The following is a 26970-nucleotide window of genomic DNA, read 5'->3' on the forward strand; positions in this document are numbered from 1 at the left end:
ACTCTTGTTAAAAAAATAAAAACAAAACATGAATGAATGAATGAATGAATACATGAGTAAACAGGGTTGAATTAATGACAAGACAAAATGTGAATGCTATATTTTAATTGTAACAGTATCAACTCACTAAAAGGTAGATGAATGAATGTCAGAGTTTAGAATTTTACTGCCAAGTGGTGTTGCCTAGTGAAGTCACTTTGCCACGATAACCAAGTAGCGACCGGCTTTATCACCATCTGTATCAATTTAAGTGTCAACTACGGTATGCTGCCACTGTCCCTCAGCGACGCCAAATCAATACTTGCTCATTCAATGTAAATCTCAGTGTATAAGAGTGGCAGAAAATACCTAATGACAAGATCTGGATGGGTTGATGGGAGACAGCACTGGCAGTACCTGTATCAGTTACCTTTTCCAGTTTTTCCTCTGAAGATTATTTAAAATCTGATGTTTCTGTCAAACTTCTTTGCAACAAATGAGGCCCAGTTTCTCCACATGTCCAGCGATGGTATATCGGTGTGATCACAGTCGTTAAGACAAGCATTCTGTTATTGTGTTCTTTCATATTTATATTTTATTGAAATTCAGGAAAATATACGTGGACACACACAGACGTACACATGGAAATTTTCAGAATCACACCAGCACCTGCAGCCACTCACAGACATGCAAATCACATGTATGCTCACTCACAAAGGAGGATATACAGTGAGGATCCGTCTACACTAAACCTCTGTAGAGATTCTGCGTAACAAAGAACTCCATGAATCTCTGTGCCCCCGACTGTCCACAGCAACTTGTGTAAGACACGTAGACCTCCGTGGACCTCCATCTCGACGTCATTGATCAAGCCCATAATGAGGTATTGAGCCAGAGAAAGATAAAGATTCAATTAGCATTGAGTGTGTGTTTTCTAATGAAATTCTGAGGACCAATATCATCAGATCAAAGGTGTAAAGAGCACAGACCCAATGACCCTGCAATGAGACAAAAACAGTGTGTGAACCAGGAAAAATAGCTTTAAACAGTCAGAAAGGTGGCTGGTGTTCGAGGTGTGGCTGTTTAATTTAATCAAGGAAGAGGTGGGTGAGCCGATTCTTGCTTTTGGTTTTAATCCTTCATCTGGATGCATGAATAATTACTTTTTTTTGGCGGGTCTGCAGTCCTGCTTCATTTTCCTTGGAAGTTCATTTTCTGAGCATAAAGAAAGCCTTGATAAAGTAAATATTATTAGGCAGCTAAGATCATAACACTGGCAGCAGAAATACAGCAGTCAATAAAATATGAGGCAGCCACCTGGAGGTTTAGGCACAACTGAAAAGTGTTTACGCAGGTGTGCAATACTTTCTTTGCCTGCATGATCAACCAAACAGAGATCCGTCAGTCACATTACTTCTAATACAACAGTAATTTTTCTTTTCAGTTTCAGGGTATATGTAATTAAAAAATAATGTGAAATATTTCCGTCGGACTCTATTGCTGTACAAATCAACTCCATCAAAACAATTCAAACACTATCATTTCAAGAAGGTTTCACGGTGAGTTTTCATGTCAGAATTCAATCCACAGCACAAAATTAAAATTACATATCTTCACTGAAAGCTGGACCATGAATTCCTAATCAGAGTAAAACGTAGCTTAAGTCATAATAGTGTCCTTGCTGAGTTAGATAACATGAATATGTTGCACAGCTTGTACCCTGCAATTGTGCTTCAAGCTTTGAATAAGAACATTCACCCAGTAAAAGGCAGACAGTTTAAGAGATTTTAATGTGCTTTTTATACAGTATATTGTATGCATATCCAGCATAGCATTCCTCATACATATAACTCTCTTATATCCAGGGTTTGAAATGTAGAGCTGAGAGGATGATTAACAGTCAGTCTACCATAACATTACGTCTGCCATACGATGATGGCACAGCAGAGCTGCCTCACAGGCTCACTTTGTACTTGAAGGGCATAATACAGATTCCAGCTGTTTTAACCAAATTCTCCAACCGCAGAAAGTAATAACACTGAGAAACAAATATCTAAAAACAATAAGTCTGCTGAGGGCGAGTACATTATTTACAGAAAAAAATAAAAACAGAAGTTAACAAATACAAAGTTGGAAAATAAGTCAGAGGAATCAATCATATCCTAACCATCCATAACTCTGATTATACAAGATTTAAATCCACAATTCACTGCAGTTCAGAGGCAAGAAACTGTCCCCTGTATATTCATCATAATCAATATGACTATCATTTCCATAATTATCATTATAGTCATCGTTGTTGTCATAACATTGTCTCTTTTTTCTCTATTCAGTTCAGTTTCATTTACTTATCCAAAGTAAGGGTGCTCGCTTTGGAAGTTGTAGTCCGGACACACTTTCTGAACCAGCTTGTAATCGATGCTAAAGAAAGAGATGAAGATGCAGATCACCTTGAAGGGCTTGGCACACAGCCAGGCAGCGTGGGACTGGGTGTGCTCTGTGAAGCAGGTCTGAGACGGATCATAGAGGCAGGGTTTGGACTTCTTGGATCTGTTGGTTTTCTCGTACTCGACCCGACAGTTAAAGGTCTTTGCCTCTTTAGGATCGATGGTAGACTGCTGCGTCTCCTGGATCTGGACGTCCTGATGGGTGTGGGGGTGCAGCTGCTGCTGCTGCTGAAGGACCTCAAACTCCACCACTTTGGTTGGTGGCACGATACTGACCGACACGTTCCCCAGGCTGGACGAGTTGTGACGGAAGTAAACAGTGAAAGTCCCGTTGATGTGGTCCACAATCTTCCCTGTCACCAACAAGCTGAACTTCACCGTCTTGACGTTAAAGTAGAAGTCTCCCCAGCCAAAGATCTTCTTGGTCTTCATGGCTGTCTTTAGTGCAGGCTTGCGTTTGGAGCGGTAGCCTGTCTGGTCTAGTAGCAGGGACTGGTTCCGGTTTGAGTCGTACGGGTTAAAGAAACCATAGGTCGGTGGTTTGGATTTCATGGGTGTCTGGTCAATGGATGTGGAGTAGATGCGGGTTTGGTGTGGAGGCTTAACTGCTCCTCCAACTGGGCCACCACCCATTCCATATGGAAAAGTCTTCATCACTGACCCCACTGGACCCAGATCTGAGAAGTCCACTTGCTTCTCCAACCCTTGGACCTGCAGGAGACAGACAGAAGAAGAAAACTTTACTGACAATACACAAAGGGCTGATTTCTCAAACAACAACAAACAAACAACAGCATCAGCCACTTCAACAAATGTCCAAAACTGATGTACTTGTGTTCAAGGGCTAAAGATTTAGGAATCAAGTCTCCTGGCCATCCATTGTAAAGCAGTAAATAGCACAATGTTGTTAAACAGTCACAAAGTGGATGCCTGGGTGAATAGCTGGGTCAACGGGGGGCAGAGTTTGATACTTGCTGATGGTTTCTTTTAACATCATGAATGCCCCCTGAACTTAACCAAATGCCCACCATTGTAAACCTTTCTCTTTCCTTAATGCAACTAAATGTTTGTGCCCAAACCAAACCTTAACCACAGAGTTATCACAATGGTTTTGAAGTCACAGACAAATGATCCCGTCTTTCAGAAAGGATATTAGTTTATAAAATGATCATGCATGTTGTTCTGAAGGGCTTGGACAAAAAAAAAATATTGTTATTTAGTTTGAATGACTTGTTGTCATCCATTGTTACAAATAATCCAAGGCCAAGTTGGGTGAATATTAAACAGTTCAGCCTCATGTCAACTTACATTGCATGGCTTAATTGTTATTTCTTGGACAAATCAGTGCTTGCAAAAGGTTCCTAGGTACGTATTGAATATGCACAAACCGGTAATGGGTGAATGGATACGCTATCTCGGCTGCAGTCTGAATGAAAGCAGTATGTCACGAATTCGCGACAATCAGCATCAAGGTGTTAAACACTTGGCACCACACCATCCCTTATTCTCATTGATGATTAAAAGCCAAAATGCACATCGCCAGGGATAGGAGTTGAATCAGCAACCTGCAACTAGTCCTTGACACACTTTATCTTATCTAGGTAAAAAAAAATGCTAAAGAGATCAGTATTACTACAGTAAATCACGCAGAGTCCAGGTAAGTCAGGACAAAACTAAATATACACAAAGTGAAACCATTCTGCTAGCTCCCATTCCATTTCACACACATTACTATAATCTTAAATGTTGTACAGGTCACTCGTCAGTAGTATTCTTTTTACCTCACATGAGTTTTATATCCACGAGCATCCTAGTTGTTAGATGTTGCAATGTTTCATCTCTCAAATTCAGGAAAACAAAACCATCTATTTTTGTTAACACACTTTAATTTTGTTGTCAGTGTTGCTCCAGAGAGCAAAACAACTTTGCATGTAAGGGTAATGGATGTGAGCCTTTGTTTGTTCAGACAGTTCTCTGCCTTTAATCCACAGCCTAGCAGGTTATTCACAGGGTTGATTGACTGGAAATCTTGCTCTGCTCTCTTTCATGTCTCATCAATCACATCACTACCATGCTCCCATCCATATGCATATATGTGCACACACACTTTAATACATGCACAGTCAAGCACACAGAAACAGTTGCGCACATGCAGACTTCAGGCTTGAAGCTGTCATGAAGTGACAGTGAGAAGTATTACAACTATTCAGAGGGGTTACATGTACTTCCCCTGAGGATGCATTTGGATGGAGTTAAAACTATTCTCCTAGTGGATAAACACCCCTCCCTCACTCCCCCACCTAAAAAATAATGAAAACAGCATTTTAAAATAAGTACAGGATCACATTTTTGTGTCTATTCATGCAAAGGCAGGTTCTGTCTTCTTTCATTCCTATTCGGGGCAGTGGAACCGACAGGTTTGTGCCAAAGCTATGCTCATCTTTCATCAATCACTGAACCTAATAACAACTCCATATTGCTATTCGCAGAAGTAAAAGTGCAGCAGTCAATACAGCTTCTAATGTATTCGGCCATTCAATTAATGTATCTATTTCTGCTGGCTATTAATTAACATGCCTGCAGAGATGATTTCTAAGTAGATTGATTGGGGCGAAAATAACTGAAAGTTTACTGACCACTGGAGGAATGAATTACCAAAAAATGAGAGGTTTTGATGAATGACCAGTGACTGGGATAACATCTCACTGCTGATTTTCAACACACCTTTATTCCCTTTGGTGCCATAACAGAAGGTCTGTGCAAGAGGACATGCAATTTTAAGCCGGTGAACAGGTGATGTGAGCTGACTTTGGCATTGACAGGTAGAAATAGGCTACAGTTGATGGCGGAAAAACATCAGAATATGAGCAGCAACAAACAGTGTGTACAGCGCATGCAATATAGGGACTTGCTGTGAATGCGCTGTCAGCAGTGCTGTCAGCTAGCTCCATGTGTTGCCATCTGTCAGGCTAACACTCTGCTGGTGCAGTCCTAATCATTTCTCTAGCTTATGGCACAGAGCTCGAACCAGCACGATCATCATAATCCTTAACCATCTTCAGAAGCAACATCACACCATGAACCTCAACCTGACCTTCAGGGTCAACTGTATGAAGCTCAGAAATGATTTTATGCTTTGGTCTGAGGATGGTGTGGGTCTTTCTGAAGGGGGGGAAGCAACTGTACACAGTCAGCAACTTCAACAAAACATCGACTGAGTGGAAAAAGATGAGTATGAAGAAAGGGCTCTTCTTCTGTGGCACGAAAGTAATAAAATGCCAGCAGAAACCAATAAATAGATGGACTTTCTATTAGCATAAATATAAAATTTTTTGTACCTGACAGTAAATCCATTTAAAGGGTGAGGATTTGTTAGAAGAAATATCAGATATTTTCTCTTGACATGAAATCCATAAACTATGGACTTTTTGAAACAGCGGATGTTTGCTATAAGGTCATATTAGGCTTCTGCATCCAGTGAAAGATTGATGGTGTGAAAAATAAACCTTCATGCTTTTCTTCCTTCTAAGCCTCTATTTAGTGAAATTAGAATGGGCGAGAAGTCAGTTTTAGAGCTGTAGTCTGAGGTGTACTTAGGGGTGATAAAGAGGTGATGAAGCTAAATGCACACATACAACCAAACACTAGACACTCTAAATGAACACTTATGAGGCTTATAAGTTACATTAGAAATAAACGTATAGCTGTAAGCAAAAGTTTGTCCACCCTCAGGCAAATTACATGTTTTCTTGATTCTCAAAGTGAAAAGAAGTAATTAGGAACCCCACAAGGCTTTCCTTCAAACGTTAATGCCTGTTACCTTTCCTTTCATGATCAAAAATTACCATTAAGAATTGTCAGCACACAATTTTATAGCTTTTTAGTCCACTAAATATCAGAAAATTGCGAATAAATATGTTGTGAAAGCGAACCAAAAAAAAAAGGCTACCACAAGGAAAGGCAAGGATCCAAAGCAGACCACCGAATCCACCATGAACAACATCAAGAAACAGAAAAAGATGAAGCTTTGGAGCGGCAATCACAGTCCCCTGATTCAAACATCACTGAAAATCTGTGAGTAGATTTGTGTGCAAGACAGTCTAAAAATATCTCATAATGTGAAGTGATGTGCAGAGATGAAAATTTCTAAACCAAGGGCAGCTACATAACCTGTTTCCAAGTAGGGGTATCTTCCATAGGGGTTTCCATAGGAGTGCTGACTTCATAGGGTGCCCAAACCTTTGTATATGCGGCAAATACTTTTGTCTATTTTTTTCAATATTTATTCCAATTTATGTTTATTTTTCATAGTTTAATTATTAAAGCAAGTAATCGAGAGGTTCATAATAAACCATCAGTCTCACACAATGTTATATCAAATTCTGGAGTTGCGAAAATCTTCAACCATCTTGGAAATGCACGTCAGAATACTGAACCAAAGTACTGAGCAACCAACCAACAGACTCACCTACTCCTCCCTGCATGGCTAAAAATCAGTATCCAATTAAAAGATGCAGTTAGCTGGGACAACATGGCACTGTGGCTGACAGTTTAACACTGTACTTTATGGTAAAGTGGGGTGTTATTCAACAATTCTCCGCCATGCGAGCTACACAACCCAAAGGCTTTACTTTCCCAGTATCTACAATCACATTAAATCTGAACCAACTTTGCCAAGAAACAATCCCTTTAACAGAAAATCCAACTCAGTAGTCTTCCAGCTCATCAGGCATAACTGAAAGGTAAACGTCAATAAAAACTTAACTTTAAGGAATGGTATGAGTTCCCTCTGGTGGCTATCTGTAAAGCTCCCCACAGAGCGAAGTTATACACATGTCAACATGGCATTAGTGTTTCCTCCACTTAGGAATGGGATTCCTGTTTGGTTGAATGCTGAAGGAAATTATAGCAGAATATGGAATAAGTATTGTGGTGGACTTATACATATGTATGATCCAGGCAACTCAATAACAGCACAATCATAGGAGGAACAATCAGATTACAGAGCTTGGGAGATAGAGGGAGATGGTGAAGAAAATGTTATTAGTGGAGAAGTGAGATGAGGAGAGGGGAGAGTAAGGAGATCTTGTACATTTTCTAGGAATGGGGGACATTAATCATCTTTAACTTCATTTGGAGGTTCATATGAGCAAAAAGCATCCTTAGCCGCTTCTTACGTGGAAGCCCTATAACCTACCTGGAAATACACGCAAGAATGAAATGTTGGAATTGTTCGATGAGGAGATTATGAGTTCAGCCAAGACACAGAGACAAACTGGACAGAAAAAAATGATGTACAGGTAGATAGAGAAGGGTTTAGTGAGGGAAACGAAGGTCGTACGATGAGGTGCTTCACTCTAACTTATTAAATAAGGTGAGATGAGCTCTACAATTGACTGCTGAAACTTGATATATCACACGTCACCACAATTAAGATCTCTTTTCATCATTAAGGAAGCTTTGGATCAATGGGAGCTCCTCTTTCTCTCACACTCTCACCGTCTATCCGCTATCTGATCCTCTGTCTGCAGTTCACTCACTCTCACATTCATCCATAACTTCCACACCTCCTTGATAGCACGAGTATTCGGAGGAAATGAACCATGCTCACTGGCTCCTCAGCCCACATCCGACTCCCTCTCCTGCCTCCCGCCCTCCCATTCTCTCCTCCCTGAGGACTGATGTGAAGATGGGAGTTGCTTGTCTCTGAGCTCTCTCCCAGGCTTGTTCCTTTGTTTAATTGGAGTTTTATTGGTGACAATCAATTCATTTCTATCTGTGCTCCAGGCTGCATTGATCTGCTGTCGCACAGAAGAGTCAAATGTACAGTTCCACTCCCACCACACTGCAAACCACAGGGTCCGATGCCAGCTACTGATTGTTTTTTTTTTTTTTTAACTCCCTGTTTCTAGTGCTTTACTGCTTGTTGTGATTAGAAGCAGGGTTATCTCATATTTCCTTCAGATGGCTAAAAGAGGCTGAAAAGTATCTGTCAGCAGTCAGAGGACAGTAACTGTGGATAAGATGTTGTAAAGCTTGATGTACATCAGGATTTACTTTGAAGTCCCTGTTTACCTTAAATGCTCCTTCACCATCTCTGAAAGATGCAAGCGCCATGAATCTGTTCAAATCTGTGTGGGTGGAAAGCCGAACATCTTAAAGTAAAGAAAGTTACCTTATTGTTGGTTGGATGTTCAAAGATGAAATTTGTCAACATTTCTGGCACATCTCCCACTGCTTTATGAAATGTGTTGGAAAGCCCTGAAAATTTAATGCCTTTCATTTCAACTATCCCACTTCATTTCCATTTTGGGTGTTTTTGTTGACCCTGAGACCCGCGTACGACTCAGTGTGACTGAGCAAGTCAAAAGGTTAGGCACTTGTTTGGAGAAATCTCGAGATATTATGAAGTTTTGCTTGCTTCATTGGCCTCAGCTAGCCTTTGCATGCCGTGGCAGTTTTTGCAGTTAAGTGTGAAGCGAATTCGATGAGGGTCATTACCTCAAAGTTTGAGGTCATGAATCAGTCTCTTCAGGTTGGGAATAGGTTGCTCTCACAAAGGAACCACAGTATTTTGGAGTTTGGCAAAGCAATATGCGTGGATTATGTTGGCATCTTCGAGCACACCTGCTATTTTGTTTCACGCAGGTGCTGCAGTGCAAAGAGCAAGACAGCAAGCTAAGGTGGAATATAGAGCGAAGGCTGTGGTGGTTCACAAATTAGTCATATGACTGGTCTCATAGCTCTGAGTCAACGGAGGCAAACACAGTGATGCATTACGACAATGGCTCAAAAAAATTCTCCAGGAAGTCATATTTTTGTCTGGATGGTGCAAAGTGGCAGATCTGAACACACAGCAACACAGGAAGATGTTGTGGGTGTTTGTTTTATAACAGTTAATACAGAAACAATACAAACAAATTATTAAAACTAGTTTCCTGAAACTATTTTTATTCATGTATCTATTTCACTCAGAATTCAACCTTAGTTCAAATTATAATTGGTTATATCGTGCCTTTAAATGTGACATTACAGCTATTGCTTTATAATGTGTTTTAATTCATTCTGACATAAGCTGGAAAGGGGGGATGCACTTTGGTAATCTGATGTCTTTCACATAAACCGGCACAATTCTGAGTGAGAATTGATCTGTCTGCTGTGTACAGAGGTGTATGGGGTTATTGTGTAGCAGCCTGGTACCATCTGCATGCAATTCATAAACACAGTTGTGCATATTGGCACTGCAGATTTGCCAACATATTTGTCCTGCTCCTGTCAGATGGCTGCAAGGATTTACTGAAGGAGAAGTTTTTCAAGTAGTAAAAAAGCAGTTATGAATGACAGACGATGTCAGATCATATTCAAATCACATTAACTTACAGGTAAGTAAGAGAATTTGCTGAAATCCCTGCTTTCACTGCATTAAAACATTTTTCTAGATGCCAATTTAAATACATTTCCTGTTTGTGCTAAACTAAAGCATTATTCTATTGGTCATAAGCTTATCAATCAAGCTATCAAATTTAACAATGCCTAAAACAAGAGGTAGCAAAATGACTCTGCTCCTTTCTAAGACAAACATTTAAAGCGGTGTCTGCACAGAGGGCACTTTAGACACATTTTTAGTTGTCCATCTCAAGCGTGCCAAATACCTCAGATTCACTATTTTAATCAATTCAGCTGTCGACACAGGTAGTGTAATGGCTTGCATTGCTCGCACTAGTGCATTTGTACTCTTCAAGTCTGTTTCCCTGCATTTTACATGCAAAACTCCACTGACTGTGTGTTGGCCACCGAGCACAAACTGTGGGTGACCTGCATCTCAGTGCAGTACCTGAACACCTCCTGTGTGGACACAGATGTGATACCAGAGCTGCAGCCACTTTGCTAATGCGCTGCTCACACTACGACTTCAGTGTAGACATGGTGTGTCTGCATCAAAATACCAACAACTTGTTCTGAGTTGCCTCTTATAAATGAACCTCCCACCTGTGCACTGCACGCTCTGTTGTCGGCAATAAAATGCCACACAGATGGGCGAGGCACATTTCAAGGTCAGGGAAGCTGTTGGATCAGTGCTTGTGCTGGTTTTTGTGCCGATACAAAGAAAGATCCTTGCTATTGCTTGGATAGATAACTGGAAAACTGTGTTACGTTGTATGTTGGTTGTTGGTAAATGGAGGGTGAAACTTTTAGTTTGTGAAGACCGAAGACCAGGCATGAGATTCAGAGCAGGCATGTTAAAAAGCTCCTTACAACAAGATCTGCAAGAAACAATTAGAATACACCACACCAGGTTGTGAAATCAAGGAAACGTGCTTCAGGCAAGTAACTAGTATTGCAGGCAGGAATACTAAAACACAAAGGATCTTGACCATGGCTAAGATTCAGCTTACAGTTGGACTTTGGTTTATCAGCTAAACATAGATTTAGTTTAGTTTTTGACTATCTTAAGACTGACAGGTGTCAGTGAGACTTTCTTCAAACTAAAAAACATGGCTGACCGAACAGCTTCCTTGGCTACTCTTGCGCCTTTTTAAAGAATTGTTAGTGACAAGTTGCAATGTTTTTAAATGGGCAGTCCAACTAAATATGGAAAAATCTCAACCAAAAAAACAAAAAACAAAGCAATACAAACAAACAAAAAAGATTTGGAAGAAAAAAGAAATAATTTCTAAAAGGTCACTGCAATCTCAAAAATTCTTTCCAACCTTGAATTTATGAGTCAAGTTTTTTTCTCCTTTTTGTCCCTTGGTGCCAATAAGGGTTACCATGGAAACATACTGTAGCGCCAGTCTCTACTTGCCCGAAACTGTTTAACTTGCAATATTCTTATTTTAAGACCAAATTTGTCTCTTTGTGAAACTGGCCCCAGGAGTCACCAGGACATTTCAGCACTCGTGCCTACAAACAAAGTGAGGACCTGAGAAAACCACAGAGACGTCGGAGTACAGGCCATGCTACTTCCAATGAGAGGAGGGAGTCAGACGCTTTGGGCTTTCACAGTACAGGAAACATCATAGACGCCTCTGTTTCACCTGAGGGAAGAGCCACAGCTCTCATCCCAGGGATTACAAATCCCATCTGTTATGAACATGGCAGGACCCCTCTAGAAATATAAAATGTGGCTGTAAAGAAGACTGTCTGGATTTCTTTGCTTAGTCTGCTGCCACCAAAACTTAAAGCTGAGTAACCACTGACGATAGATTAATGGATGTGTACCGACTCACCTGTCAACAAATACAATGAATATAACAGAAATTGAATGCCTATCCATTTGTTGAAAAGACGTACAGTGATTCTACAAAGCAATGATTGCTGCTGCATTAGAGGACAGAGAACAGACAATGCTGAACTGAACATATTTGCTAGTGAGGTACTGTGGTTCAGTTTTTACCAGCTGTGACTCTGCTCTGTTTTGACAATAATCACATTATAAAAAAAGAAACTTTTTAACTTTTAACCCCCACCCACCACCCAAAAAAGAAAAAAAATGGGAGAGCTGAAAATGACATTTAATTACAAAAAGCAAAATAAAGCCAGGAGGAAAAAAGATAAACCAGTAGGGAGAAAAAATGGAGAGAGAGAGACAGACACCAGGAGAGAGACAGTGGAAAAAGAAGGAAAAAAAGGCAGTAAAAGCGATTTCGCAGTCCAGTGGTGTCGCTGGATTATCATGAAAATGAAAGCTACTGAGTCAGGGAGTATCAGGGAGCAAGGAAATGGAGCCGAGACAGATAACACAGTAAGGGAGAAAAAGAAAACGAATAAGAGAACGAGTGTAGAGAAAGCAGAGAGGTCTGTAAGACAATATGAGGCGAAAGTGCAAAGAAAGAGAGAAAAGGTAAAAAGACAATATATATACGACACACAGTGAGATTATGAGTGCAATAAGACAAAAATGAGAATCACTTCACCCCATAGAGAATAATCAGAGGTTTCTTGAGAAGTAATATCTGTAATATTGTTTCAAGAGGACCAGCTCAGTTGTGAAATAATTTTAGTTAAAGAAGGGATGAAGTTTTTTTTCTTTCATATTTCAGACAAAATTTAATCAGTATACTGGTTGATCATGAGCAAAAGTTCCACTTTAAGGAATCTGTATTTTTAGCGTGTTGGATATAGAGCAAATAATAACAAAGTTGGATTTGAAGAAAAAGAAAGAAAGAAAGAAAGAAAGAAAGAAAGAAAGAAAGAAAGAAAGAAAGAAAGAAAGAAAAAGAAAGAACAAGGCACATGAGGCAGTACTCTGCCATTTGATGTCTACATAAGAGGATTTATGAGGGTATTGTGTGCTGGCTTAAGTGTAATATGCTGACAATATTGCAAAAATATTGCAGATGCTGCTAAGATTGGACTGAGAGGGAAATGTTACAATCCCTGTTGTTCTGTGTGAGGTAACACACGTGCAGTAGGAAAACTAAAATGTGCGACAGTTATGGCAATTTTTGATTTGCTTCATTGCTTTGGCACAACATCTCAACTTTTTAAGCTTCTGAGTTTTGCTTTACCAGGTTGTATTTTTCATTAAAAAACAACTTATCTTAACCAACTCAGCCTACTTGAGAGCGCAGGTGAAATTGTTTGGAAAGTCTTGCAATTATTGAGCCAACTAGATCAGCTTTTACACCTGTCAGCGCTGCAAGCTCAGCCAAAAGATGTGTTTTGACAGAAATGGGGACAGACAGGTCACTAGGTAGGTAGCCATTATCTTGTTGATGCTCAAGGTATCCCTACTTTAAAAAGTAAAAGAACTCCATACAGTGGCTACATTATACACAAACTCGTGCATGTGGGAAATATGGCTATTTGCTTTCTTGCCAAGACTGAGATGAGAAGGTCAATGCCACTCTCAAATCTGTCAGTAAATACAACTCAACAGCCAGCTCACAATCTGTTGTGTCCATTACTCACTAAGTTCCATTTTTCACCTGAAGCTGTTTTTCTATTTGCATCACAATCTAACCCAGTCGCACCTGTGACTCGCAGCTGTAAATTCTCCAGTGCACATTGCAGTCCAGTGATTTAAATAGAGAATGGCCAGCCACAACCAAAAACCAGAGGGACGATGAAAGAAATGTTTTTTCGCTTACATTTGGAATGACGTAGCTCTTGTAGAGAACATGGGACTAAAACAAGGCAATATGCTCCTGCAGATTAGCCACACTACGCAAACAATAGTGCTCTTGTTGCCTCCATCTTTTGTAAAAAAATAAATAAAAATAAAAAAATACAGTGGGATTAAGGAACTATGTAAGATATTAACCCAGGAGATTGCGCAATCACCACCGCCAAACAAGCACACAACGTTAACAACACACTGAGGATCGGTGCCAGCATTGTGTGTGGGAGTTTTCATTCATGCACATTTAAACATTGCTGTCACAGCCAAACATATTTAATTCTTCATATTACATCAGACAATGACTCCTAAATGAAAGAGCCGAACTTTAAGCTGAGGACTCCTACAGCACTCAAAGAAACATTGTTTTCATTGTTAGAACTTTAAGAAATACAAATACAGTAAAATTCTATTTGTTATGTACATCAAGGGCGCTCAGGTACATAAATTTAGACACACACACCTACATAAACTCACATTTACATGAATAAAGAGTACTCAAAGGTCTGTGGAAGAAGTGTTGGAAGTTAGTGTTGTACAAAGATCTTTTAAAAACGTCAGGGCAACTGCAAGTAAATAAATCAATTAGAAACCATTAAAGAATACTACATGTTTATATCAGACAATATGAAGGATAATGACAGAAGCACATCAGCAGTTACCCTGGTATTGGACATGTTGGCCTCTTTAAATGAAGGTATTCTACTAAACCTACAACCAGGCACCGTGATAACGTGATCTGCACAAAGGCACCTCCATCCATCCATCAATTATCTACACCTGCTTTGTCTTGTGAAGGGTCCCAGGAGACTGGAGACCAACTCAGCTGACAGTGGGCGAACAACCTGGACACACCAGTCCATCACAGGCCTAACACAAAGAGAGAAACGATGCTATACACACCCACACCTATATGGCCAATTTAGAATCAACGATTAACCGAAGAGCCTGTCTTTGGACTGTGGGAGCTGAAGCACCCAGAGAAGGAGAAGGCACCTACCTGGGGTCAAAAAAGAAATAAAATAGAGGCAACAGTGGCAGAACAAATCACTGCTTAAAACAGGCCAAACCAGTTGTGCAACCAGCTGAAATATTAGCTGTTGCTGAAGCTACCATTCTATCTAACATGCAATTAGCTTAAGAGGATGTTTATGTGAAGAGGTTGTAACTCCTGCACTCTTTAGAGACCCCCTCTGGTCAGAGTTTTTTAAAACTTTGGTAACATGTCCATATGGTGGTTTTGATATGCTGGAATACACATCATAAGCAAATGGCTGACCATTTCCATCTTGAAATTGTAGTTTCCAAATGTCCAAAGATTCAGACTTCAGGGGCTTCAAACTTAACCGACCTCAGAACCCAACCCTTTCAATTTGTGGAATGAAGCTCTCCGTACCATTCTTCTTCTTCAGAAACAGGTTTGACTTTAACAGTATTTTTCACAATGTCTGAGCAGAATTGTAAGTGTGCTGGTGTGCTTGAGCTGCAGCCAGTAGTGGAAGGGTGACTGCAGGTGAAGATGGGGATTTCATAGATCTGCACATTCTAGAAGAAGTCTTGATGTACAGCCATATCTAAGCCATTTTAAGGCTTTTAAAAAAAATGAAAACCAACTCTTAATATGAATATTTAGGGGGCTGTAGAGGGACTCCAACATGGATTTTTTTTGAGACAGTAGGAAAAATGTCAAGAGCATAAGTGGATGAGTATATAATCAGTTTCTACCTCTTTTTCAGCCCGTAAATGTTGCCTGTCGAACTTGACCTTCGAAAAACATAAATAGACATCCTATAAAACTTAAAATGAGAAATCATACCTTTGAAAAGTCAGCTGTGGTCTAACTGTGAGGTTATGGAGGCTCTTTCCATTTAAACAAACCCTGGTCATTGTAGAATAAGTGTCACTGAGTGTTAATGGCGCAACTAAGAAACTAATAGTCTGTTAAAGCAAAGTACATACTTTACCAAAAAGAAATCTGCATTGTGATATGGTGGACTGTGAAGTTTCTCCTTAATCAATCTCACTAACTCAATCTTACTCTAACCCTACAGTCATTAAAAAAAAAAAAAAAAACAGTTCCAAAACAAGATGATGAAAACATTGCTAATGTCCTATGTGCCACATTCATCTTCTCTAACATCTCTGTATGCCATTTGCCCAAAGGTAGACAACAGAGCAAGTTAATACACACTGCTGTATGCTTTATCTATAAAGCCATTAGAAGATTTCCCTCTCAGGAGCCAGACTTCAGTGACCATAGATCAACTGTGTGCAGTCGTCCTCCCTTGTTCCTCCTATCTCACTGATCACATCAGATCAGCATGCCGGAGTGTTTTGCCTGGCTCGATGGGTGGGCAGACTTCCCACATGTCTCCAGCGATGCCACAGCAGCACCTGATCAATCACCCAAGGCAACTCTTTGGGGACACATCTGAGAGGGAGGGAGGGACCGAGGAGTGGGGTGGCATCGGCGGAGTGAGGGTGTCTTGTTTGCATGCAGGACGGCAGGCAATGCATCAAGAGATGACAGCTTCCCCATTCTTCCTTAAATAAAAATGGCGAGACTCCTGTTGGTCGTGCCTTAACTTTAATCATTCATCTAAATAACTGTTGCAGAAGCCTGCTACAGGACAGGACAGTGGCAGCAGGCAGGCTGCAGTGGGCGTGGGGAATATGAGAAGTGGCGTTGCGCTCCTGGATTTCTCATTTGTAAATGTGTAAACATATATTTGACTCAGATTGCAAAAGCACGAAAGTGTTTGTCCTCATCCAACTCCCCCCCCCTCGTTCCCTCTCCCCCGCACAGATTTATGTATTGAAAGAGTTTGAAATTCATTGAGGTTAGACTAAGCAAGAAAGGGTTTGGAGGAGGGCTCCGTCGACATGAGCGACGTGTTGAGCAGCTAAGTGACAGTGATTGATGCCCTCTGTTTCGCAACGTATCAGGCGAATGCACGCGCGCACACACACACACACACACACACACACACACACACACACACACACACACACACACACTGCAAACAGATAAACAGCAGAAACATTTGAGATAAATAAAGAATCAAATAAACACAAGGGAGTGCCAGAGACAAAAAAACCCAAAAAAACACAACAACTTATCTGCATAATGAATGGAGCTGGGAGAAGAGAGGGACAGACTCCCAGCGGGTGAAACTGAGCCTGGGAGATGTCGGCTGGGGAGGGATACAGGGACACATGGGCTTGTGACGACTCAGACAAGTCACCCAGGCGGCAAAAGAAAGCCCGGCTTCCTCAGATTTGTTTCCAGTGCTCATCAGTAGGAGAGCTGGATGACGGATGGACTGGCACTGGGCGCAACGCGAGCGTGTCAAAGTTACTCACCATAATAAAGACCTGCTCTTTTTCCTTCCATTTGCTTCCCGTTTTTCTGCAGCCACCTGCGGTCCCCGCTGTCTACAACCAATTTCATTTCATTTCAAACTGCCTTCATTTGTGTCTTGTGCTTTGTCCTGTGCGCTTTCTTCCTAATACACAGCATTTATATACAGTACGTGAGTTTGGTTATTGAGCATGGTATATTTTCAAGGTTGCTTACCAGCGAAATGCTACAAGAATCTCCCTTCTTTTTTCTTTTGTTCTAGTTCTTGCTTAATCCATCTCCTTCCCTGTGCTTCCTTCCTTTCATTTATCCATGGATGCCTCTTGAATTTCTTTATTCCCCACCCCTCACCCATCTTCTGCTCTTGCTCATTCTTCCTTTATTATGTCCCCTTATCTTCTGTTTCCATTCTTCCATCCATCCTTGACCATGGCAATACATAATTGCAAACATGTTGCTCCCAACTCTGCTCTTATCTCTGATTCTCCATCTTTCCTCGCTTGTTCTATTTTCTCCTTCTGTCTTTCCTAAATTTCTTCCATTTTTCATCCCTTTCTTCCATCATTTCTGCATCCCCTAGTCTCTCTGTCTTTCCTACTATTTTCTAAGTCTTTCATTTCACATTTAAATTATCTTTCCCTTTCTCCATCCTCCAGCCATCGCCTCATTTAGAACTTGAATTGAGATCTGTTTCTGATAATTTCTTCCCCAGTTCCTGTCGGCCCTTCTCTTCCTTACTTGCTTGCTTTACTTCCTACATCCTTCCACATATTAACCCACCAATTACTATACTGTTAACAGAATTATGACTTACTCTTGATACTTTGTTCCTTCCTCAGTTCCACTATTCTATTCTTCTTTTAATTTTTCTCATTCTTCTATTTTTCTGTTATATCCTCCTTTCTCTGGGTCATTTAGGATCGTTTCTTCCTTTATATTCTCATATTCCTCTTTCCTTAGTTTATTTCCTACTTCCTCCACCCCTCTCTTCATTGTATAACAGCATACACAAATAGAATTGAATCAACTAATCGCTTTTAAAATAATTTATTGTAATATATTAAGTTATTTTTTCAATTTGAACATTTCTATTTTTTTCAGATCAGAACTTATGAACACAGCTACTGAAGTTCACTGAAATCAGTAAAGTATTTGTAGGATTATAGTATTGAATAAAATGATTTAATTCAATGTTATTTCAAGTTTAATTAAATGCCTTTTATTTAGATAGCACCACTTCACAACATATACTCCTGTTCAAAAGTTTGAGGTCACTTAAAAATGTCCTTATTTTTGAAAGAAAAGCATTTTTTGAATGAACACAACATTAAATTAATCAGAAAGACAGTTTAGACATTGTTAATGTGGTAAATGACTATTCTAGATGATGTTTAATGGAATATCTCCATAGAGGTACAGAGGAACATTTCCAGCAACCATCACTCCTGTGTTCTAATGCTACATTGTGTTAGCTAATGGTGTTGAAAGGCTAATTGATGATTAGAAAACCCTTGTGCAGTTATGTTAGCACATGAATAAAAGTTTTCATGGAAAACATGAAATTGCCTGGGTGACCCCAAACTTTTGAAATGTATTGTATGTCGTCTCAAGGCACTTCACACAGTAAGTTGAAGATCTTACAAAGCCTTTACAGAGAACCCCAACAAAACCAAAGCTGATGGAGGTTAGTTACCCTCATAAATGTATAATTATGTCACCAGCAGCTGCTTTGTACTGACTCAGCACAAAGTGACTCCAAGAGAAGCAGCTGAAGCTCCATTCACTTCTCAAATTGAGAAAATGAACTGAGACAAATGAGTGCAATAAATGAACAAAGTTAAATCAAATAAACAAGTCAAAGGTTTATACAACAGACCATTTTAATCAGCCTGAAATAGATTTGCAATTTCTAACACCAACCTAAGCAGTTCACTAAGTTACAAAATCCAAATCAGCCAAAAAGTCAAAACATGGTAAGAAAATTTAATCAAGCCAACATTTGCCCAAAGAATGAACTCTGAACTGAAAGATGTTTGCCTGAAGTTTTGAGGCAGATCTCTCTCTGGTATTTTTAGTTATATTTAACATTGTTCCATATTTTCCTTATTTTTCGGTCCTCCGCCCCTCATTTTCTCCTTCTACAACATCCACGGCCAGAAATGTGACTAGCTTTTGATTCTTCCTTCCACTCTTTCTCCATAAAACCATCCCTCCATTCTTACTCTCCTCCTACAGTTCCTACATCCCTCCATTCTTCCACACTGTATTTTTCTCTTTCCTTCCCAGCTTCCTTTCATCTTGCTGCCAGAACACAAAGCCTCCCAGTCTCTCCTCCCTGGTTTGGAAGTCGGCTGACTTTGGGGATAAAATAGGATGATTAGACAGAGATGAAAAGACTAAGTGTTTCCATGTCTGTTACTCTCCTGCTGTGGAGGATGCTCTCCAAGCATTTGGAGCCTAAGCTGAGTGGGGATGAGCGGGGCAAAGCTCAACCCTGTGAGGGGATACATGGCTCTACGGCTTGGGGCAAACTGTCTTCACTGGGGCTGATGGCAGAGTTAATTGGAGAGGAAACAGTGGGAGGTGCCGATGAATAAAACCCCAGAGAGATGCTGGCAGCAGGGCACGGCGACATTCCCCTGTTCCCTTCAAGGTTATGCACACGCACAGAAACACACACCTGCTACTGAGGCTGAAAGTTCCTGTAGGCAGGAAGAGCGCAAAATTAGCTCCAGTATGGCTCTACTGCGTAAGACTAATTTGATTAAAAGGAAATGAAAATTACACGATAGAAAAATGAATGAAAACATGACACCACATACACATACGAGCACACAATGTATAGCAAGTTCTCTCCTCGGCTGCCTTTCGGATGCCTTTGCCAGCGTATAAATCACCCGGCTTCAAGGACGCAGCACTGGGACCCCTGACTGGGATCTTTCACATCTACCATCTGGATGCAGAAATCCAGAGTGCTGACCAGCGGCCCTGCTCTCATTCTGTTCCTCAGGACGAACTGTGAGATGTGGGGCTGCGGGCGTATACTGTAGATAGAAACCTAATCAATCCAACGACTGCTTGGTGCGTACTGGACTTCACATAAAACCCTGTCCGCAGATGAAGAGGAGTCAAATTGAGCAGTAATGGTATTCTGAGAGTTAGCGAGAACGAGCGAGGCGGAGGCCAGGACGGACAAAAAGAAAGAGACAGAAGCTGTCAGTGTCTCTGCTCATCCAGAACTGTCTGAACCGTTCATTCACACGCTCCCTCCCTCTTTCTTTCCTCTTTGCTCGCCCTCCTCCAGACACCGCAGTCTTCCATCACTTGGTTTCACACTCCGAGGCCCAATATCAGAGTAGATATGAACAGAAGAGAGAAACACAGGATTGTCTTTCCACAGACAATTGTGTCCACTGCGGTTATTTGTGTCATGCTATCCAGTGGTGTAAGTAGGCCTATATCTCTCTGCCCGGCTGCCGTCTTTCCATCAGGCTGAAAATATTACCTCTCTACCAGACGGGACAGTCGCTTTGGTTCAGCTCAGGTCATCTCACCTGCGGGATGCTGCACCGTGGCTCATCGCTTGGTCACTGGCAACATCCAGATGTGCAAATACACACACTCTCACATACTCTGCACCCAAAGAAGCATATGTATGGCCCCTATGGACAGATGTACACACAGGGAGACACAAATGTCCTACAAAAAACTCAATCTGGAAATGTGGTGAAACAGAATCAAACCATCAGGTTCAAATGGTTTATGTGAGAATGGAAGATCAGGATAAAATCTAAAACGCAGTATTAGTAGCATGTGTTATTTGTGGCAAATCAGGGAAGAAATGTGGTTTAACTATCAGAGAGTTTAAAAAATAATTTTGTAAATAAATGTAAAAAAAAAAAAATCTGTGTAAATTTGTGGAGCAAGTATGCCAATATCTGTAAACTAATGAATTTTTAGCTGATTTAAATGCAAGAAAATGGTGAATTTTTATGATTAACATTGCAAACAAACAAATTTGTAAAAATATTTTTGATGTGGACATTATTTATAGTTTTGATTTTTTTTCTTTTAGGGGTAAAATACAGATTAATATGTTTTCCAATGATTTTAATTGGTTTTATCTGTAACTTAACAAAACAAAACAGGGAAATCTGTAAAATAACAGTAGGTTGTTAAAAAAATTCAAACTGTTAAAACTGTTCTTTCTGTTGTACAGTGCAGTGAAACAAAGTAGTGTGACAACAACTGGCAACACTGCCTGATACAACTATAGATTAAAAATATTTTGAGTTCATTACAGTTCGACCATACTATGTATTTCACATTTAAACAACACCAAACACGTTTATAAATTCCAACAGTAATACATTAAGCAGAAGCTTTGTTTAAAATAAACCTTTCAATTACAATTCTTTTACACTGATTACTTTAGAATTTTGAGTGTTGAGTTTTAGAGCTGAAAAATAAACTTTTTGGAGTCCTTTAGTTGACTAAACTATGAAATGGAAACCTCCTTCTAAAATGTCTGGTCTTACACATATCTTTGGTATTTGGCATTTTAAATGCCAACTCTGTCTTGTCATTATAATTAATATAATATAATAAAGGACTATCTGCTAAGATATTGGCCCCTGCTGTACTTAGTTGTGAAGCTCTACTGCTTAGATTTAGGACCTTAATAGAATTTCCATGATAAAGCTCAATGGGCCAAGAAATACAAGTCAGGTCAGACATGTATGCAACTTAATGGTTTATCCAGATTATTTTACTTGAAATTAAAAATGTCCTTCTAATAATACCTAATTTCTTCTGAGAATTGCCTCAGCAAGCAGGGCAGATTAAATCGTGTTGAGATTTGATTCAGTTACTTCATAATCTACATAGTAAAGTAAATACATAGTACAACGTTATACTGCCAACAGAAAACCTGCAACATTTTTTGAGGGTACACAAACTGAAGAAGGAGATTTGTACAGAGGAAAATTTGCCACTGCGATCTTTAATAGCTACATTTGTATTACTGACCTGTTCCATTCACACTGCTTGTGTTGATTTAACAGCGATAAAAGGCTCCGGACAGACCAAGACTTGTGACTAATAGTCCAGCAGGATCTGTGGTTCAATTACCGTGTGGGGCAGCTCTCCTCTGTCCCTGGGCTAGACGCTTTACTGGAATAGCTAACACACAAACACCCACTGAAACGCACAACACAGCAAACAAACACACAGCCTTTATAAATGCGATGTCACTGACCAAAGGATGGCAACACTGATACATTTCTCCCGTTTCTTCCTTAAAGATATGTCCAAAGGAAACGTATTGGAAGATTGGATATTGGCACTATCTAAATGAATGTTTTCTGGCCCTGGGGAGGGAAATACTCACTGCACCGTCTGGTCTTTTAAAATCAGGGGACAGCTGATGAAAAGCTCGAGTGGAGCCGTTTATCCACAATGAGTGAGAAAACACAGGAAATGAACAGTGACCTGTGAAGTCAATTCCAGCTTCTTCACATAACTCTTTTGTCAAGTTAGCGTTCAGGAATCGTAACGGCGGTTTCGAGAGCAATCATCCATTCTCTCAGCTGTTAACTGGTCTTTTGTAAGTTCGGACTCAAGGACTCATGATATCTCGCATCTTGGGCAAACAAACTTGATTAAGTGAAAGAGGTCAGTGACATAACGTTCTGCTGTTGCACGGCGTCACTTGGACACTATACAGTAAAAAGCAAACCAGCAACGGCAGCCAGCGCGGCCTTGGCATTCACGGCAGCAAAATGATGGATGCAACAAAAGCATGACGAGAATTTTCCTCGCGTTCCTGCACCGGTCCAGCCACTCGAACAACGACAAAACTGAACCGCCTGACACACACATACACACACACGCACAAAACACCCACATGGCGTAAACACAACACAAGTCTAAAGATCTGGCGCCTTTCCAGAGCAGATGGGTGGGTTGGGTAGGGGAGCCGGGTGGGTCTGGTGGGTGGGGGGTGCAGGAGAGCGTCAATCTGTCATTTCTAACAAGCCAGGAGACTTGGAGCCAGGGCAGGTCACAGACACACACACACACACACACACACACACACACACACACACACACACACACACACACACACACACACACACACCCTCGATGTCCTTATGCGGGCGTCATATTCCAACTGTGGCATTCCTGCTAATTAGAACACAAATTAATGATCCAAGCAAGTGAGACAGGCTGACTCTCCCTCCCTTTAGTCAACATTTAGCCTTCCTCCCAGCTGCATCTTCCTCTGCACTGGCATTTTTTAAAATTTGTTCTGATTCTCCTTTTTCTTTTTAATATTATTCCTTGTTGTATCTTTCTGCTATTTTTTCTCCTCTTTGGCAGGTAAGAAAAACAATCTAGAAATGCTGCGTAAACACAAACTCTTTGTAATTTAGCAGAAGTGTTCATATTCTGTCCATGTGAAAGGTGGCAGTAAGACTTCTCCTGTAAATCTGCGTCTAACATTATAATGAATGGAAGGGATTTCACTTATTTAGATCAGGTGGAATGTTTTTAAGCAAGGCAAGGCGAGTTTATTTGTATAGCACTCTTCATGTCCAAGACAATTCAAAATGCTTTACATAAAACATTAAGAGCATTACAGTGAGGTGCAGATAGTTAAACGATATCGTGCAGATTTCATGCATAGGAGCATGAGAAAAGAAATTTTTTTAACCTGGATTTAAAAGTGTCTCATTTGGTGAAAGTTTAATCTCCACTGGCAGTTTGTTCCACTTGTTTGCAGCATAACAGCTAAATGCTGCTTCTCCATGTTTAGTCTGGACTCTGGCCTGGAACAGCTGACCTGAGTCCTTGGATGTAAGAGCCCTGCTAGGTTTGTATTCTCTGAACATATCACAGATGTATTCTGGGCCTAAACCGTTCTCTTTACATGCTGAAACTATATTCTTCAAATGTCATTGAAGTTATTATAAGGGTTATAATTATTTTGTTCAGTTTTAACTGACAGCTGGGTTATTTTCCTGTTCTCGGCTGTTACCAGCCACTCCAATAAACAAAGTGAAGAAAAAAAAGACAGTACAAGCCAAATGGCCCTAATACAAAAAATTTAATTTACTTATATAAATCATTATGAAGTGGTAAAGTTTAGTATGTATGCTGACAAGTGACCAACCACTGAAGGCAACATCTGGGAGGCAAACACTCAAGTGTCAAAATCTGCAGTTCCTCGAATGGCCATTAGAGACCAAAAGCAACAATCATTTTAAAATTCTGAACTTCAAAGCAGAAATAAACATGTTTACAGCCTGGTATGAGTTTGGACTCATCTATAGGTGTTTTCATTCAATTCAGTTAAATTCAAACACTTTATTTATCCCCGAGGGGCAATTAAAAAGGCACAAAGAGCAGCATCAACAAAGAACAGGACAAGAACAAACAGAACATCAGACAATAAAAACGACACAAAGTTCTATCATTTAAAATTCACATATTTTAAAAATTGCAGCAATTATCATGTCAATAATGCGCTCTGTGCTTCACTCTAAAGTGCTATGTACACTTAGTTGTGGGGTTTGTGCAATATCTGGACAGGGAGGGGTCAGAGTTCAGAAGCTGGACTGCTGTGGAGACAAAGGTGACCCTCCTCCTTTGTCATGGAGGGTGCATCCATCTTTATAAACAGCCGAGAAGTCATTTTCACAGCGTTGCGTTTTTCAGATTTTTTCAGGTGATTCTAAGTAAGAAGGTAATTCTTGCTGGGTTCAACTAAAAACTCGATGCACCACTTTGACATCCAGACAGAAATCTTAATTTTGTGTCTTGTTTTGTTTTTCCAAATTTCATCATTAGTGTCACACTGGTGATTTGAGACAGAACTACTTCCACATTCACATTCATCTCTCACCTGTCGACCATTAATATCTAAAGCAGATCTGGTTTCGCTATGTCTGTAAATCTGTTCAAGCGAGCACCACCAGGCATCTGAGAACTTGATTTGTACATTTGATGTCTGTGCATTTTTATGACAACAAACTATTAGTCAAGCTTGTCAGGTGGTTAAATCACAATCCTGCTCCGTCTCTTTGAAAACCTTGCATCTTTTGTCACTGCTTACAGTAATTTTCCACTAGAATTAGTGCGAAACAATCAGTGCATGACTTGAACAAACGGTGAAAAATCAGGTGCATAACTTGCAGAACAAGTACTGCTCATTTCCTTCAGAGCTGCAGCGCTGAATAAATTGCTTGTTCTGTGATTGTATCTGTTTGTATTCCTTCAGGAACAACAGTGATAAATTCTGGGGCAAAGTCACATAAAACAACAACAGCAACAAACTCGATCCGGCGCTGCTCCTCAGCGCTCAGGACACCTTGCCCACAATGCATCAGTGGAGGGCTGACCTTGAGTGCGAGGTATTAAGGTCAGGAAGCATCATTAGTCCTGTTTCCCCACTGCCAGGCTAAGAATAGGAACACGAACACAATCACTCACTCATCATCTCCATATATCTTTGCTTTTCCTTCCTCAATTTATCATTTTTTTGCTCAGGGTTTGCTGGAAAGACGAAAACAATTAAAACTCTTAATGCAGTGCATGTGAGTTTAAGTGGGATTAAATGAGCTGTAGAACAGACAGCTCTGCATTAAGCAGAATTAAGTCTTAACATTATCCATACAGCCAAATCAGCGCAAAGTCAGTATGTAACGCTCAAATCAACTAACATAAACAATCACCTTCTCAGGCTGCCTTGTCTACATGAATTTACATGTACAGGTGGATTTCTCCACTGGTTATGTTGCTACATGCACCCTACACAGACTCCTACTGTTAGATTGTGTCTGCACGTCAGGTCTTGTTTAAAAAAAAAAAATCCCCATGAGGGAGTTTTTCTAGGAACTGAAGTATGTCCGCTTTTATTTCTTCAAATAAATAAATAACTAAGCACACCCTCGTTTGAGTAAAGTATGCTTGAAAATAACACCTTACATAGCAGCGAAAGAACGACCGATACAAATCACCTGCCAGTAACAGCCCACAGCCTCCATCTCCGTTTCCTTCGGTCCCAGTTGGGGCTCTTGCTCACAATCAATACCTTTCACCGCTAAGCCAATCTGCAATAATAAAGGCATTACAGACAGGGAAAAATAACATCAAATCTTATTAAATACGAGAGATGTTGTCTTCCCCTCTATGTCTTCCTGTCTGTTGTTGCCTAGGTGATCGGGAAACATCTCCATTGGACAGATCACAGCTGTTGGCTTGATCCCTAAATGTTCTGCTGCGATCAACAGGATCAGGATCGGGGCCGGTGTTGTGGATTACAGGTAGAGTCGGGAGCTTAGCATTCCGCTCAACTCTCCTGCCAGCCATGTATATTTTACAGGCCTGTCTTTTATATTCCGTCTGCGGCTCAGCGGAGCACTCATCTTTGTTTCATTTTGTGGCATTTTTTAATTTTAGCTGAGATTTCTTTGCACCCTCCACCTCTTCCTCCTCCTCCTCCACTCCCTCCATCCTTCCTGACATCCCCCTCTGCCGACTGAATCAGTAATGACATTATGCATCTTGCACTCTCAAGCTTTCAGAAGAGCAAACAGTAACTTCTAGCAATTCGATTTATGCCCTGACTGCACCAAGCCAGGAAAAAGGGAGAGATTCACTTTGTGGATATCCAAGTGTCCATTTTTTTGTTGTTGTGACAACTCTGTTACATCAGTGTACAGTTGTTTCTGTGATGCAGTTATTACACTTCATTTTACAGGTAAAGGGAAGCATACAGTGCAAACTTATTAAAGGGTAAGTTCACTCACATCAAACAACCCAAATGTATTTTTTTTCAAGTGAATAATTTTAGTTTTATTTGCTTATGTTTGAGATATCTGCCACTGAGTTGTCTTCATTTAAGTGATGTAATGGAGACGAATCAATATGCTCAAAAAAAAAGACAAAATAGTTTTTTTAGAACCGTTCTAGTTATTATTTCTTTGGTTGCCCCAGGCTATCCTTTTTCATTTTGGTGTTTTTAAGCCTTTATTGGAGAGAATGGATCAGAAAACAAG

At 40.3% G+C, this 26970-nt stretch overlaps 1 protein-coding gene across 2 annotated transcripts in view; it reads right to left on the reverse strand.

The window, feature by feature from the left end:
- Positions 1-1750: 1750 nt before the first annotated feature.
- LOC111582038 (neurexophilin-4) overlaps positions 1751-26970 on the reverse strand; it is a 135605-nt gene continuing 110385 nt past the window's right edge. For both annotated transcript variants that reach the window (XM_055011042.1, XM_023290505.3), the window contains one exon: positions 1751-3137. In XM_055011042.1, coding sequence (XP_054867017.1) covers positions 2328-3080 — 753 coding nt within the window. In that variant the 5' untranslated portion in view covers positions 3081-3137 and the 3' untranslated portion in view covers positions 1751-2327. The remainder of the gene's footprint in view (positions 3138-26970) is intronic.

This window comes from Amphiprion ocellaris, chromosome 5, assembly GCF_022539595.1.
Source record: "Amphiprion ocellaris isolate individual 3 ecotype Okinawa chromosome 5, ASM2253959v1, whole genome shotgun sequence".
Taxonomy (NCBI): Eukaryota; Metazoa; Chordata; class Actinopteri; family Pomacentridae; genus Amphiprion; species Amphiprion ocellaris.